Below are 14,427 nucleotides of genomic sequence, written 5' to 3'. Positions count from 1 at the left end.
ACATTGGTATAACAGCCTATAGTCCAGTAAAGGCCAACCTGATGTACTACTTTAGGGCTATGCTGGTACATGGATATATAACTGGCTTTAGTCTGTGATCCCTGTTGAACAGAGTCACCGGACTGCTGATTATTAACAGCCGATTGTCCACAAACTGCTCCCAGCTCAATGAGGCAAATCAACCACTTATCTTTCTCAGGCTGTCTTAGCTGCAGCAGTGACCTTTAACTTATAACTGTGCTCTGTAGTCAGTCTCTTGTGCTCTAAACTTAAATGTCATTTTTGTAAGTAGGAAAATGATCAACAAATTTGAACAAGAGGTGCAAAAAGACAGTTGTGTTTTTTTCCATCAAAATAAATGTGTGTTTTGAGAAATCTATACTGTCTGGAGCCAAAGAAATAGATGCTTTTTTAAAGTAGATCTCAGATTTTAGCCCTCCCGTGATTGAGATTAGATTAAAAGAGGGGTTTACATTGCATTGACTTCAGTATTGATGTTACAGAGAACAGTTGGATTGATTTGACACAGTCATGTGTCTCTGCCTGCATGCTGAGGGTCACTTCAGACTGCACAGCGCTGAGCCTGCACTGATAGACCACCATCTAAAGGAGCAGTCACGTCGCAGTCCGAGCGGGAGCGCCTCTAGGGACCCCTCCTGGACGCGCGTGCATATAAAAATCAACGACTTGCCCCTCCCGGACAAAGTGAGGTCCAGTCTGGTCCAGTGCGCGTGTGCTGCGCTTTATGGATGCCTCAGCAGTTCAGCATCTCCATCAGCCCTGCCCTGCTCAGCGGAATTAACAGGAGGATTGCGGATTTCTTCTTTAGTAAGTTTTCCTCGATAAAAACAGCTTTAATGTAAAGGAAATCAATCTTAGTAAAAACGGTGCAATGGCGCAGATGTGAGGACTTCAGCTTTTATCGATGCACTCGGTGTCATTTGAATGACAGAACTTGATTTGAGGACATTTATTTTGAAAATCTGCACTTCGGAGATGTGAGAATAAAAGCATGTCTGCGTCACAGACGACTGACGTAGTTTTATTTACCCGTTTTACTTGCATGACAAGTCTAAAATAAAAACAAAATAGATGCTGTACGTTGTGTTATAGTTTCCAAATAGGATGAACTTGGTGCAAAAACGTTCATGGATGCTGCTGGAGGTCATATGGACCATCCCAGCTATGCTGCGCTCAGGGTACCGGAAGCAGGGTTGACGGTTGCTATAGCAATGGGAGGACTTGCTCGGGACAGCAGCCAAGAGACCACACCCTTTTTTTTCTTGCTTCCACTGATGCTCATCTGTGAAAATGAAGATGCACTATAGAAATTGAAAGTAAAAAATAAATAAATTGTATTTGGATTGTTTTGCTTATGTGTTCAGGTCCAATACGTCCCACATATAGTGAGCCAAATTGACTTATTATGGCAAACAGAGGGCCCAGTTACGGACTGAGCCGGGAGGTGCAGGAGAAGATTGAGCAGAAATATGACTCGGACCTGGAGCAGAGGCTGGTGGACTGGATAGTTTCTCAGTGTGGAGGAAACCTGGACAAACCACAGCCAGGCAAGGAAAACTTCCAGAAATGGCTGATGGATGGAACCGTGAGTGCAACCTAAAATAGAATCATCTTGAATTATTAAAGGCTGAACATAATAGTGCCCTTGACTTATAAAGTGCCAACTGAGGTAACAAATGTATGTATTCTGATGTGGCCTTGGTTAGACATCTTGGCATTAGCAATTCATTTTATGAAAAAGCAAATGTGTTTTGTTAAAAGAGGGAAACAAACAGTATTTTATATGCAGCAACACTGGATATATTCAATTTGTTGTCTGTTATTAAATTATAGTCCTCAGGTTATGCAACGCTTAGACATTAGCAATCAGTCAAAGCAGACAGCACTCTGTGCCGCATACTCTAAACTAGTTTAAACTAAAACGTATTATTCATCAGGGAAAAGATGAAGAAATTGATCAGAAACAAACTGAAAAAAGGGAATTTGCTTTTATAATGGGTACTTTGTTAATTATATTTAAGGCAGATTTGAACTTCTTCTCCAGATTCTATGCCGACTCATCAACAGCCTTTATCCAAGAGGAAAAGAGCCCATCAAAAAAATTCCAGAGACCCAAATGGCCTTCAAGCAAATGGAAAAGATCTCTCAGTTCTTGCAAGCTGCAGAAGCTTACGGAGTCACCACCACTGATATCTTTCAAACTGTGGACCTCTGGGAAGGTAAAGGAGCCCTAAAATTAGCTTGATTTGTTCTTCACTTTTTCCATTTGTTTCATAGAGTTTTGCAAATTTGCCTGAAATGAGTCACTCCAACATTTTTTTATTGCAAAATCATTCCAAGTGGTCTTTTAATTATGATTATGTGGTTTTTAGACAAAATCAAAAAACCTGTGACATTTTTAAGGCATATTTTCTGCAGAGTATCAGGAGTTAATAAGAAATTTGCCTCTTTGAGTTTTTTTGGCAGGACCATAAGAATAATCACTTGGTTTACACTATCTGCCGCTATCTTGGCACCTCACAAGCTCAAGCTAACATTAGTATAACTGCCGTTGCAGTTACATTCGGATAACGTGGGTAGCAGGAACTGTCTTGACGCGTGCTTCAGGAAAAATAATCGTTGTTTTTCCTTTGTTATGCAATTTATTTTCTTGCACTTTCTTAAAGAGTGACAAAGTACAAAATAAAACCATAAAACATTTTCTTTTATAGCAAAAAAATAAATAAATAAATACTAAACATGACAATAACACGGTCTAAGATTAATGCTTCCCAAGTTCTAAATCCAACTAAAGTCCAATAAAAAGGCATGGCAGCTACATGCTTTTAACCAATAGAAGGTCAGAACTGTCGCATGACCAACGTATGGCAGGCGGATGTGTGCATGAAAATATAATAAACAATCTAATTTCAGCCAAATGGCTCCAACAATTAGCATAGCAAAAAAAAGATGGTTGCTCAGAAAAGGAAAATAAAGACTTTAATGGATCTATTTGTCTGCAAGTGGATGCTTCAGAATTGTAGCAGATCAAGGAGACTTTGGCCCGAGCTTTTTCAAAAAATGTTTAATCTGCTCCTGATCCAATACAATTTGAATAAATTAATACTCAGAACCACATATACATTTTCTATACATGTTCTCCACTATAAAAAATGCTACAAGAACATGTTGGAAACACCACAAACAAGATTTTCATCTTTAAATGTTTTGCTTCAGGGAAAGACATGGCAGCAGTGCAAAGGACACTGATGGCTCTGGGGAGCCTGGCGGTCACAAAGGACGACGGTCATTACAAAGGTGACCGGGACTGGTTTCACAGGTACAGAACAAGACCTTGTGCAGTTTCTCTGCTACATCTGTTTGTGTTTTATCTAACCAAATACGTCTCCACTGACTGGTGTTGCAGGAAAGCCCAGGGATATCGACGAGAGTTCACTGAAGAGCAGCTGCGCCAGGGACAGAGTTTGATCGGCCTTCAGATGGGCAGCAACCGTGGTGCTTCCCAGTCTGGTATGACAGGCTACGGCATGCACCGCCAGATCATGTAGACGCCATACAAGCTAGCAGGTCACCCTGCTTCCAAAGCTTGAATCCCAATTCATACTACGAATGTTGTAGTCCCAGATCTACTTGTAGCGCCTTCCCCGTTAACCTCAATTTCCCTGAAATGCTGCTCCCGACATTTCGACCCATGTCTTGGAAAATGATGTCAACTGCTGTGAATATCTTGTTTATATCTTCTTCTGTGCCGTTCCCTGTTTCCTTTTTGTTTTTCCTTCATCCACATCAAGGTATTTATGTGGATTTTAGTTGTTTTGGTTCTCTTTTGCATTTTCAAAGGCTTTTGAGGAAAAAAAAATCCTCAGTATTAAGCAAATATGTAGAGATCTTGTAAGCCACTGTTACAGCATGGTGTTTGTATTCTTATTTATGTGTAAATTTGCTTTTTTTTGTTTTACACTGACTGTTCTGGTGTGTACTAACATTAGCCTCAAATAATGGAGCTCTGTAAGTGACTGCTTCCTTTTCTGAAGAATTGTTGCAGTATTCTCTGTAACCAAATCAATCTCACTTTGTGCCTGGTTATGCGAATGAGGCGCTTTGGTATCTTTTCCTCAATTAACAAATAGCTGTCATTCATTCTGAGCCGTGCCCTTGTTTGTTCATTGTGTCATTTGTGAGAAAAAGAACAGGAATAAGTGCAGTAGTCGACATGTACGACAGGACAGTTTGCATTTTTGGTGTTGGGTTAACAGAATGCTATATGTGCACTCGTGTGTGTTATGTTTATATTTTTTCATTATATTTATATCTCAATGCTTGTAAGAAGAAGTATTGGAAGAATAAAAAAAGAAAAAATGAGGAAATATATTTCTGTGAGTCTTGTTTACTTCAAGTCATGGCGTATCGACTGGATGCCGAGAGAGTTGGAAACAATTTTTTTTTCTTATCTAGGTTTTTATGCGGCACCCATCCCTTTCATCTCCAAACAATCTAACAAAGCATCAGCAGTGCAAAGTTTTGGCATGGATGCTGGTTCTTGATTCAATCTCAAGCAACACCAAGGCTTTGTTTTGCTGCACAACCCTGAAAAGTGAAGCACCTCCCTTCTTTGGAAGATTGCCTTATGGGAAATCCTAATTCTGCCTTTTTATTATTAATTCACATTTATGTTACAAATTGCAGTTTTAAAAATTTGCATTCTGCTAGCTTTTTGGATGATTTTGGCACTTACTATGATTTTTTAGGCTATTTTGAAGTTTAGCTAATATTTCACGGACATGCTTGCTGTTTGAGCTAATAGCTTGTTTTGGTTGTTGTTTTTTAGGTTATTTTCTTTTTTTTTAGCTACATGCTAGCTGTTTTGACTAACCTAAGTTTTTTTTCTTTTTTTCTTTTTTGTTTCTAGACTAATTTAACATTTAGCTAATATTTTAGCAGGCTATAAACTTCAGCATTTTCAGCGATCAGCTTCAGTGTTTTTAGCAATCAATTTCAGCATCTTCAGTTATCAGCACTAGCATCTTCAGCGGCCAAATTCAGCTAACAGCATTCACACTAGCATTATTGCAGGTAATACTACATATCTAGTTCATAATTATGTTAAAAAGTTGTGGTTTTAAAGTTTTACAAAATTTGTTTTAGAGCGTTCAAAAAATGTTTATCCTGTTCGGCTCGCAACCTAAAGTGTGTTTTGGATTTTGGCCCCCTGTGCGATTGAGTTGTTGTTCACCTTTCGGCATATCCGTCAATTAGTTTTGACCGATCAATACACACTTTTGAGTTTTATTGATTGTTAGTTCAAGTATGGTCAATTCAAATGTAGCTAATTCAACACAAGAACAGCATAAATGCACAAATATGTCACAATCTGATTCTGAGAGTATACATCCTTGTATATATTTGATTTCCTTAACTTATAATATAAGCTAAACAGTCAATACTTTAAAAGGGAAGGAAGGAAGCAAACATATGTACTTGGTTTGGCAGAGTTTTTTTCTTATCAGTTGCCCTTCTTTGACTCTATCCTGTATTCTATCTGGATTGGAGACAGGACATCTACAGTAGTTTACTTTATCTATAATTTCTTTCTCAAACCTATGGACATCACATAAAAAACTACTTTTTTCTTTCCAGCTATCTACAGGGCTTCAGAAAACAATGTCCACACAGCTACCTTAGTCCAACATTGAAGGGTGGTGTCATGTTGGTGTTTGGTTGGGCTGTGAATTCTCCATTTTATGGGGTTAGTTGTTCCTTCGGTTGGCTTTGAAATGGCATGCATACATTTACTTCTTAGAATGCCACTGGAATCCAGTCCATTAAACAGAAGCTGTTAATGCTGACCTTTAAATTAAAAGAAATTGGCAATTAAACCTTAAATGTATATTAATTGCGCGACTGTTTTAGAAAGTAATTGTTGTGTGTGTGGATAGGAAGTCAGCTCATGTGAAGCTTTGATTCTCACACCCTGTGACTCTGAGTTTATCATTAGCAGAAAACAGAAACAGGAGCACAAGTCCTGCATAACTAATGAGGGAAGTCAATGGTAAACCAAAACCACTAACCATTGAAAAGATTTCCAAAGGGCAGGTTGTGTTGAGCATATTTCTCCTTCTGACTTTTAATGGGGCCAGCTGTGCCCTTTGCTTAAAGGTCTAAAAGTTCTTTTAGTTCTGCTTAATTAATAAGATGTTCCAGCTAAAGTTAAGGGTCATTCTGCTGCTCCTGCTTGTCGCAGTCAGATGTGTTGCAGAGGAAACAACACCAGTGAAAGGCTGTGTTTGCGGATACCCTGGAATACCGGGAGATCCCGGACACAACGGAGTTCCTGGGAGAGATGGCAGAGACGGCCTTCAGGGGGACAAAGGTGATAAAGGTGAGTTTGAAAGGCGAGAGCTTTTTTTAACTTACATATCATACTGATATTAATCAAAATCCTCCATGGAAAGGTGACATTGGCCCCGCTGGACCTGCAGGTATGGATGGCCACAGGGGAGAAAAAGGAGAATCTGGTATGTATCTGTAAATACATGAAAATTAAAAGAATTTAATATATTTTATGTCATATCTGCACAGCATATAGCAACTTAAATCCTTACATTTATTGTGTGCTGTGCATAGGTATTACTGGCCTAGCGGGAATAAAAGGAAAAAGAGGAGATAACGGAGAACGGGGGCCTCCTGGTAAAATGGGGCCCCAAGGAGTGCAAGGACCCATTGGTCCAAAAGGAAATAAAGGGGAGCTTGGACTACCTGGACCACAAGGGCCAAAAGGAGATTTGGGACCTCTTGGACCAGAAGGTCCACAGGGAGAAATTGGACTCCAAGGTGAAAGAGGTATTCAGGGACCAATGGGACCCCCTGGTAAGCTGGGACCCAAGGGCGATATTGGAATTCCAGGGAGCAAAGGCAATATTGGTTACCGTGGAGAGAGAGGGTCTCGAGGTGAGAAGGGCAGTAAAGGTGACAAAGGAGACTTGCCCGTGATCCCTAAAAGTGCCTTCACCGTGGGACTCACAGCACAAACCAAACTGCCTGCAGCCAATGCTCCAATACGCTTTGACAAGATTATCTACAACGCGCAGAACCACTACGATCCCCTGACAGGAAGATTCACGTGCTCTGAGGCCGGCGTCTACTACTTCACCTACCACATCACCGTCTTCTCTAAAAATGTGAAAGTGGCCCTCATGAGAAACGGGGCAAAGATCCTCCACACCACTGACAACTATCAAAGCAGCGAGGACCAGGCATCAGGGGGGGCGGTGCTGAACTTAGAAGTTGGCGACAAGGTGTGGCTGCAGGTGACCGGGGGGGATCTCTACAATGGGCTGTTTGCTGATGAAGATGATGACACCACCTTCACTGGATTTATCATCTTTGGAGCCTGATTTTTTTTATTTTTTTTTAGCAGAGTAGAATAGAATAGAATAGAGTAGAACTTCATAAGAATCAATTACAGAAACAAGCTTAGTTTTAATTGTTTTCTATTTTTCTTTAAAGTTAAATGTAATTAAGAAAAAATGAGTCCACAGATTCAATATAATTTCTCTCAGATTTTTAGGGTTGAACTGTATTGATAATTGCTTTGAAAATAATGAAGATCAGTTGTACAGATTCTTGAAAATAAATGGCAAAATAAACATTTTTAAAATTATTGGTGTTTTTTATTTAATGGTTTTAAATGTCGTTTCGTAGTTTTTTAACTGAGGTAATACCACCAAGACTGCAAATCAAAGCATTTGGACAGAAGAGTAAGCCTGAATAGATAACTGGCTTTCAGCAGGGTGGTTCTGCATAATATCATATCAAACTGAAGGCTCAATGGATGAGGGCCAAGTATGAAACAACTTAAGCAGTAAAATCTCTTTATTGGCCTAGGTAGGAGGTCTTTCTTGGCGTAGCATTTTATGAGGCCAAAAAAATGCCAAAAACATCTAGTTTTTTGGTAATTGCAAAGGGTGCCAATGCTTTCTTGTCATTCATCCAATAATCTTCTGATCTAAAGTAAAAAAGGACAAAAACAGTGTTGTTTTCTGGGACATAATTTCTGTGGCAGTGGTTGATTAGCTTTTGAATTGTGGGCAGGACTGTTGGCGCAGAGTACGCCCGTCCCAATATCCCATCATCCGTTTGTTTCAATTTCCCCCCACTAGCTTACTTTCCCTTAAAACCCCAACCTACATTACAGATGCAACAAAAATGGCAAGCAACTTTGGAGTAATCCAGTCATACAGTTATGAGCCAGATGCCAGCTCGGACGAGAAAAATCAAAGACATATATGGATCTATTCGTCTGCAGGTGATTGTAGCTTCTACATCGCTGCTACACGCTTTTTCAAACTGTATGTTTTTGTCTGATCATGATTCACAACAAGTTAATAGCGAATGGAAAACTTTTCTTGGTCTGGATTGAGTCCTGAACCTTGTGCTTGGTATGTATTCAGACAGCCTTCAACCAGACATTTTAACCAAAACCTATAAACAAAATCATATGACTGCAGATCTATTCAATCAACGGCCAGGAATCGCAAGGGTGGGGCAAAGCAGCAAGAGTCAGAAATAATGGAAGTTCTTTGCTTGCAAACTTTGATATTTAGATTTATAAGCGTTTATGACACACAGATTGTAGGTAAAACCATGTGAGAAGAAATGTGTATTGCGTTCAAAGCTGTTGTGACCTGTCAGAACTCACCCTTAAGTAGGGCTGGGCGATACTAAGCATTTGGATACAGATCCGATACCGGTCAATATCGCCGATATTGATACCAGTAGTGGCAATATCAATACCAATATCACAGATATCGATTCCAATATTGATACCAATATCGATATTATTCGTAAATGCAACAGATGTGACTTTAACCTCAAAATTTCAGTTGTTTTTAATCAGTGTGAATGGTTTTTGTAAGTTTCCCTTTTTAAAATTACTTGATAAACATAAAAACAGAATAAATACAGAAATACACAAGTATTACAGTAGTTTCAATTAAATGGAAACTTGTTTATTCAAATAAAAACTTATTGAAATTAAATTAAAAGTGAAGAAGTGAATGGAAAACAGTAAACAAACCAAAAGAAAGAAGTAATTATGATAGAAAAATAAATCAAAATGTTTAACAACAAAAACAAACAACTGGCAGAAATATACATATTTGTAACTTCTTAGCCTTTTAATAGAGTAAAAAAACTGTTGAAAAGGGAATTGTCAACACACTCAGCTTAGATATCAATAAAATATCAATATTGATACGAAACTGATACCAACTTAAGATCAATATTTTGAATCAATCTGCCTGCAAGCTGAATCTTTTTAATATATGTCCTGTCACATGAAAAGTGCCACAAGAACATGTTAAAAACACCCAATGTTCATTGGAGGTTTTTTTTTTAGCTGGATCGGTTTGCATGTTCAACAATTCAGAAGGTGCCGATCTCCCTGCACTTTATGACCCTTTATCAGCAATTCTGGGATTCAAGTTTCTGCAGACCTTTCAACCAAGTGTCAACATCCACAGCTTGATTTGACCCACCAGAAAGTTAATGTGTAATTAAGAGTGACGCATGCTGCTTTCACTTTAAGAAGGTTATTTTAAAACATTTTCTCTTGCTTGTTCAGCATTTGCAACAATAAAAATAGCTTTGGTGAAATTATCCTGCCCCTCCTCCTGTTGTATTTGGGGAAGGGCACCAAGCACACAGGTAGCATTTCTTTAGATGATTCAGAGTCTTGACATGAGGAAGAAGCAGTTCGGAATAACTGGAAGACCCAGTCTCTTTTTTTTTTTTTGTCTGGCACACAGGAAGCAAGGTGCAGCATTGACATCTTTCTTTCCAGAGTGGGCGTGGCTTTGTGGTTCAGGACTTTAACACTGATTTGTGATTGGCTGCTTCCCGAGTGGTCACGCTGTGGTCAACCAGTAACCTCAAGCGGTAACTCACTCTGGCTCCGCCCCCTGAAACCCTGCAACAAGTGCAATAATGATGCTCAATCCTCCGAGAAAGATCGCTCGTGGATGCGCGCTGAACGTCTTCTGGGTTAATGTGGGGAAAAGTAGCATGATTCACTGTTTATCTCGCGCTCCCCTGACTTATAACGAGTTCTGCCGGTTCGCAGAGGTGAAATGAGAAACCCGCTGCCGTTGCGCAACTCAAAAGTTTATCATTGAGCTAGCTTAAGTTTGCTAGCGCGGTGAGTCTGAGAAGTCAGCCAGCCATTTGTTGTCGGGATGTTAGGGGGGGACTAGAGAGTCGAGGCTCCGCTCCTTTTTTTTCTTTTTTCTTTTGGTGCCCGACATGTTTTCCGAGGGGACAAAAAACGAGGCAGCGAGCCCCCCTGGAAGACGGAGAGCCCTCCATGATGGATAAAAGACCCACACGGCTTCTTTTGATGTCAGGAGGAAAACATCTGTCACCATGAGCAGGGTGAGTTCTGAATAAAAACAGACTTTAAAAAGTACAGTGGATCGTTGTACGGTTCTCTTAGAGTTTCTGGTTGAGTATTTTTTGGGTGTGTGGGGGGAGCTTTGTAGTGCATTACAGCGGTGGTTGTTATAGTGATGAGGGAGATGCCAGCCTGTTCATGGAGTTTGTGAGGGAGGGGGACTACAAAGGAGCCCAACGGTCCAAAAAAGTAAATAAAAGCAGGTTTTTATGGAGAGAAAATAGACTCACCCCGATAATTCTTAATTTGTGCGCATGTAATTTGTGTCTAACTTTAAATTTGTTCGTTCATAATTCTTGAATTGTAGCTCATACAATAAATATTGTGCACAAGTACAAAAGTATTAAATAAAAAAATTACAAAATGCAATTTACATATGCACAAATAAAATTACTACTACTTGAAACTAACTCTACGTACAAATCTTCAAAACATTTACACACAAATCGCTTGTTACCCACACTTAAAATCACATTTACACACAAATTGGATGTAAGACTCTTTATGTACACAAACCAAAAATCACACACACAAAGTTACGCAGATTTATACACGCACACATTGGGGTGAGTCTGTTTTCTCTCCATAGTTTTGAAAATCATGCGTTTTGTGGCATTTTTTTCTCATGATGGAAGTCATATCTTTAGAAAATTAAGCCTAAATTGGGTTTCTGAATATTTATTTGCTCAAATTGTTGTAAATCAGGAGCAGACAAAAAAAGGTCACAAAGCCTGTAGAAGTGATATAGTTGCTGCAGTTGTGGGGCTGTAAGCTCCCTGCTATTTCCGATCATTGACTGTATATAGACAACTGGACACAGAGAGGGAGTTACTTCCGGTTCCAACCATAGACTGTATATAGATAGACAGAGCTGTGTGTGACGTCACCCATAAAAAAATGCTTACCTCCACCTCTAGCAAAATGAAGTTGCCATTTTTCCGCAATACGGACATTAGAAGCCAGGTGACAGTGATTGGTCAGAGTTGGTATGAGTCAACGTTTCTGTCGCCAATCATGAGTAAGCTTGTGGGAAAACCACGGCCCTTCCACTGAAAGCGGCTCGGGAGAAGCTGTCAGTCAAACGTTCGAGGTGGGGTTAGCGGGCACCACAGGTTTTTACCGAAGCATCTGATTGGTCAGTTTATAACTTGAATAACTTGCGATATAGAAAAAATATATTTAAATATAGGATTAGCAAGAAGATGTTAAGAAAAACGTATCAGTAGCTATTCTGACAAACAAAATGACTGAGTAATAACAGTTTATTTTGCCTTTTTGGTACCAGCAAATACTTCCTGTTTGTTTGGAATGTGAGTCCAGTTTTCTTTATACAGGCAATGATTTTGATGCATCTACTTGTAGACAAATATATGTACATCATCGTTCTCCTTGTCTGAGCTGTGTCAGAGCGTGTAAACAAAAGCATGATGGGAAATGATGCTAGACTTCATGCCAACTACTACACCCACAACTCAGTGAGCTTCTACCGCTCTGCAGAAACAATGTCCATACAACATTTTTGGCTAAAAACGGCATAATCTTAATTAAAACAAAACAAAACAAACACTGGAAATGCTTTTACAATTGTACAAAAGATAATTGGAGTGGGATCTTAAGTAAGTACTTGTGTTCTGATTGTCGTACTCTTTCATGTTGTGTCCTCCTTTTAAATTCAGATATTTATCAATCTTTCCTCAAAAAAATACTGTTCTTTTCCTTAAGTTTTTTTTTTTTACAGTCCCAAAACAACTTCAGAATTTCTGCACATTTTTTTTACAGTTTACACAAACTGCCTCCTCCTGAGAAACTTTTTTGCTTCATGGTTCTTGAATGTCGATGAAGCATCTCGTCAGGTTACACTTTTGGCTGATGACAACAAGGCTCAGTGGTGTTTTGTCCTCACAAAGCCCTGTACATTATGTGGTATTAGATTTCTGCTTGTCTGTCTCTATGACAGTCCCTTTCAGATCAGTTGAGTTCGCGCCGGCTTCGTGTGAGAGTGGAGCCACTCCCTCGACCCAATCTTCCCATGCTCTGTGAGAAGAGGCGTGGTGTCTCCCATGTTTCATCTTTCTGATCCGAAAGGAGAAACTAGGCCATGAGCAGGAAGCGTCTTTATCACATTTATATAGAAACAACTAGATCCACATTTATGATTTTTTTTTCTTAAAATAAACGACAAAAATATTTACATTCCCCTCCCTTCTGCCTCCACAGACGCAGTTCCACCCACCTTCAAGTGTTGGTATTCTGTTTACAATCTTTGGGTACTCCTCACTCACTACTATGATCCTCCTGATTAGATGTGTAGATGAAACCAGTCCTGCACACAGACTGGTAAAGCTGCTCTAATCAGCTTATTACTGGAATGAAGGAATAATATGCTATACACACCCCTCCCCTCTCCCACTCTTCTCCTGCATTTCTTCACTGCAGCCTGGAGAGCCGTAAAGGTTGACTGACGAGCATCAACAATGAAAAGATTTTGATATGGAATCATATCAGCTCACAGTTATGTTAAGTCTTGCTCCATCTTGCAAGATTCTTGTGCAACTGTGAACTTTTGCTCTTAAAAGATCAAATATTTGGGTTTTATTCTCCTGTGTGCAACATACTGTCTGTGCATTTTAAGCCTTGTTTTCACTGTACGGTACGGTGAGGTTTAGAACAGTCCAGGTAATTCAGGTGAGCGTTCCCACTCAGTTCGGTGCACGTGGGTGTAGAACGATTACGTAGCTTTACATCATATTACAGCAAGAGAAAAGCTATCAGCACCAACAATGGATGACATCTAGAAACTAATTTTTGTCCACTTTGCTTTTGGTACTTCATATATACAAAACATTTATTGTTGTTTGAGAGAAGGTTGTGGGCGGCAAAGTGGAAAACAGCTGCAAAGAGGAGAAATGTTTGGCTTTGGTGCTTTCTTCTGTTCCTATAACCCCCGCAAATAAGGGGGAATGCTCAATTCAAAGAAATTAATATTCTTTGTAAGAAGAAGAATACAACCGAAAAGAGGACAAAACTTTCGGTTTGGATCTTGAGTCGAGAAAAGTGCTGGCCGGACACTTCCTGTTGTCGTAATACCTTTCTGCCAATCAATGGATTTTATTGCGTGACTACAGTAGCTCCGCCCTAACAGGTCCGCTCCATTTTTCTATGGACCTAGAACCAACGGGGGACCAAAAATGGTACAAATTGGTCTGGCCTAATGGGTAATTTTTATAATAAAAATGCTCAAAATACCATACCGGTCCAGTCCAGTCTGGTCTTGACCGCTCAGTGGATTATGAGGCATAACCGTTCGTTCCATTTGGTCTTGCATCCAACAGGGGACAAAAAATTGTATAATTTGATATGGTTTATTGGGTCCACAAAACTGTTTTTGTTTTTTTGGAGGACATATATTAAAAAAATTAAGCTTAAAATTGTATTTCTGAGTATTTCTTTATTCAAGTCAATGTGAATCAGGAGAAGATGAAAAAATGCAGTTGGGGAAAGTTTGTAGATGTGATGTAGGACCTATGGTAGCAAGCCACAAACTCCTTACTTACTTGAGGGAATTCTTACTCAACCCACAACTCTGAGGCGAATTTCTAATGAAACTCCTTCCGCTATGCAGAAACTATGTCCTAGAAAACAGCTGTTTTTCATTGTGGCTTAAAAACTGCATAATTGTTATTAAAACACCACTGGGAACAATTTTAAAAGTGGGATTTTGAACAATATTAAAAGAGGAGCACTTATTTAGCTAATTAGACTATCTGATCTCTAAATTGCTATTACTTTTACTGTTTTCCTCATCTGCTCTGATCCATCCAGACAAACTAAACAAAGTGACAGTTTTCAGTGGAATGGTAGTGCTCCAGGGTGTTGTGTCTGTCTCAGAGTTAAGCTACAGAATAAAAATACGAAGTCTAGCTTTCCTTTTATACCTCCTGTCTGGTTTCTCAATTTCT

The 14,427-nt window shown here is 39.4% G+C and overlaps 3 protein-coding genes across 4 annotated transcripts in view; all 3 read left to right on the top strand.

Annotated features, from left to right (window-relative positions):
* Positions 1 to 575: 575 nt before the first annotated feature.
* Positions 576 to 4,390, top strand: tagln3b (transgelin 3b). The gene is made up of 5 exons (XM_024279614.2): positions 576 to 828; positions 1,386 to 1,606; positions 2,066 to 2,240; positions 3,238 to 3,340; positions 3,428 to 4,390. The coding sequence occupies exons 2-5, from the start codon at positions 1,427 to 1,429 to the stop codon at positions 3,567 to 3,569; spliced, it is 600 nt and encodes a 199-aa protein (XP_024135382.1). The 5' UTR covers positions 576 to 828; positions 1,386 to 1,426; the 3' UTR covers positions 3,570 to 4,390.
* A 1,356-nt stretch (positions 4,391 to 5,746) lies between these two features.
* c1qtnf9 (C1q and TNF related 9) lies at positions 5,747 to 7,699 on the top strand. The gene is made up of 3 exons (XM_024280257.2): positions 5,747 to 6,400; positions 6,474 to 6,536; positions 6,646 to 7,699. Exons 1-3 carry the CDS (start codon positions 6,214 to 6,216, stop codon positions 7,413 to 7,415), a joined length of 1,020 nt encoding a protein of 339 aa, XP_024136025.1. The 5' UTR covers positions 5,747 to 6,213; the 3' UTR covers positions 7,416 to 7,699.
* A 2,021-nt stretch (positions 7,700 to 9,720) lies between these two features.
* spata13 (spermatogenesis associated 13) overlaps positions 9,721 to 14,427 on the top strand; it is a 20,142-nt gene continuing 15,435 nt past the window's right edge. The window contains exon 1 of one of the 2 annotated variants that reach the window (XM_024280153.2): positions 9,721 to 10,449. In XM_024280153.2, the coding sequence (XP_024135921.1) occupies positions 10,441 to 10,449 (9 nt within the window). In that variant the 5' untranslated portion in view covers positions 9,721 to 10,440. The remainder of the gene's footprint in view (positions 10,450 to 14,427) is intronic. The other variant, XM_024280154.2, reaches the window with a different exon arrangement.

Source organism: Oryzias melastigma, linkage group LG20 (assembly GCF_002922805.2).
Source record: "Oryzias melastigma strain HK-1 linkage group LG20, ASM292280v2, whole genome shotgun sequence".
Lineage (NCBI taxonomy): Eukaryota > Metazoa > Chordata > Actinopteri > Beloniformes > Adrianichthyidae > Oryzias > Oryzias melastigma.
This window is presented reverse-complemented; position numbering and strand designations above follow the sequence as displayed.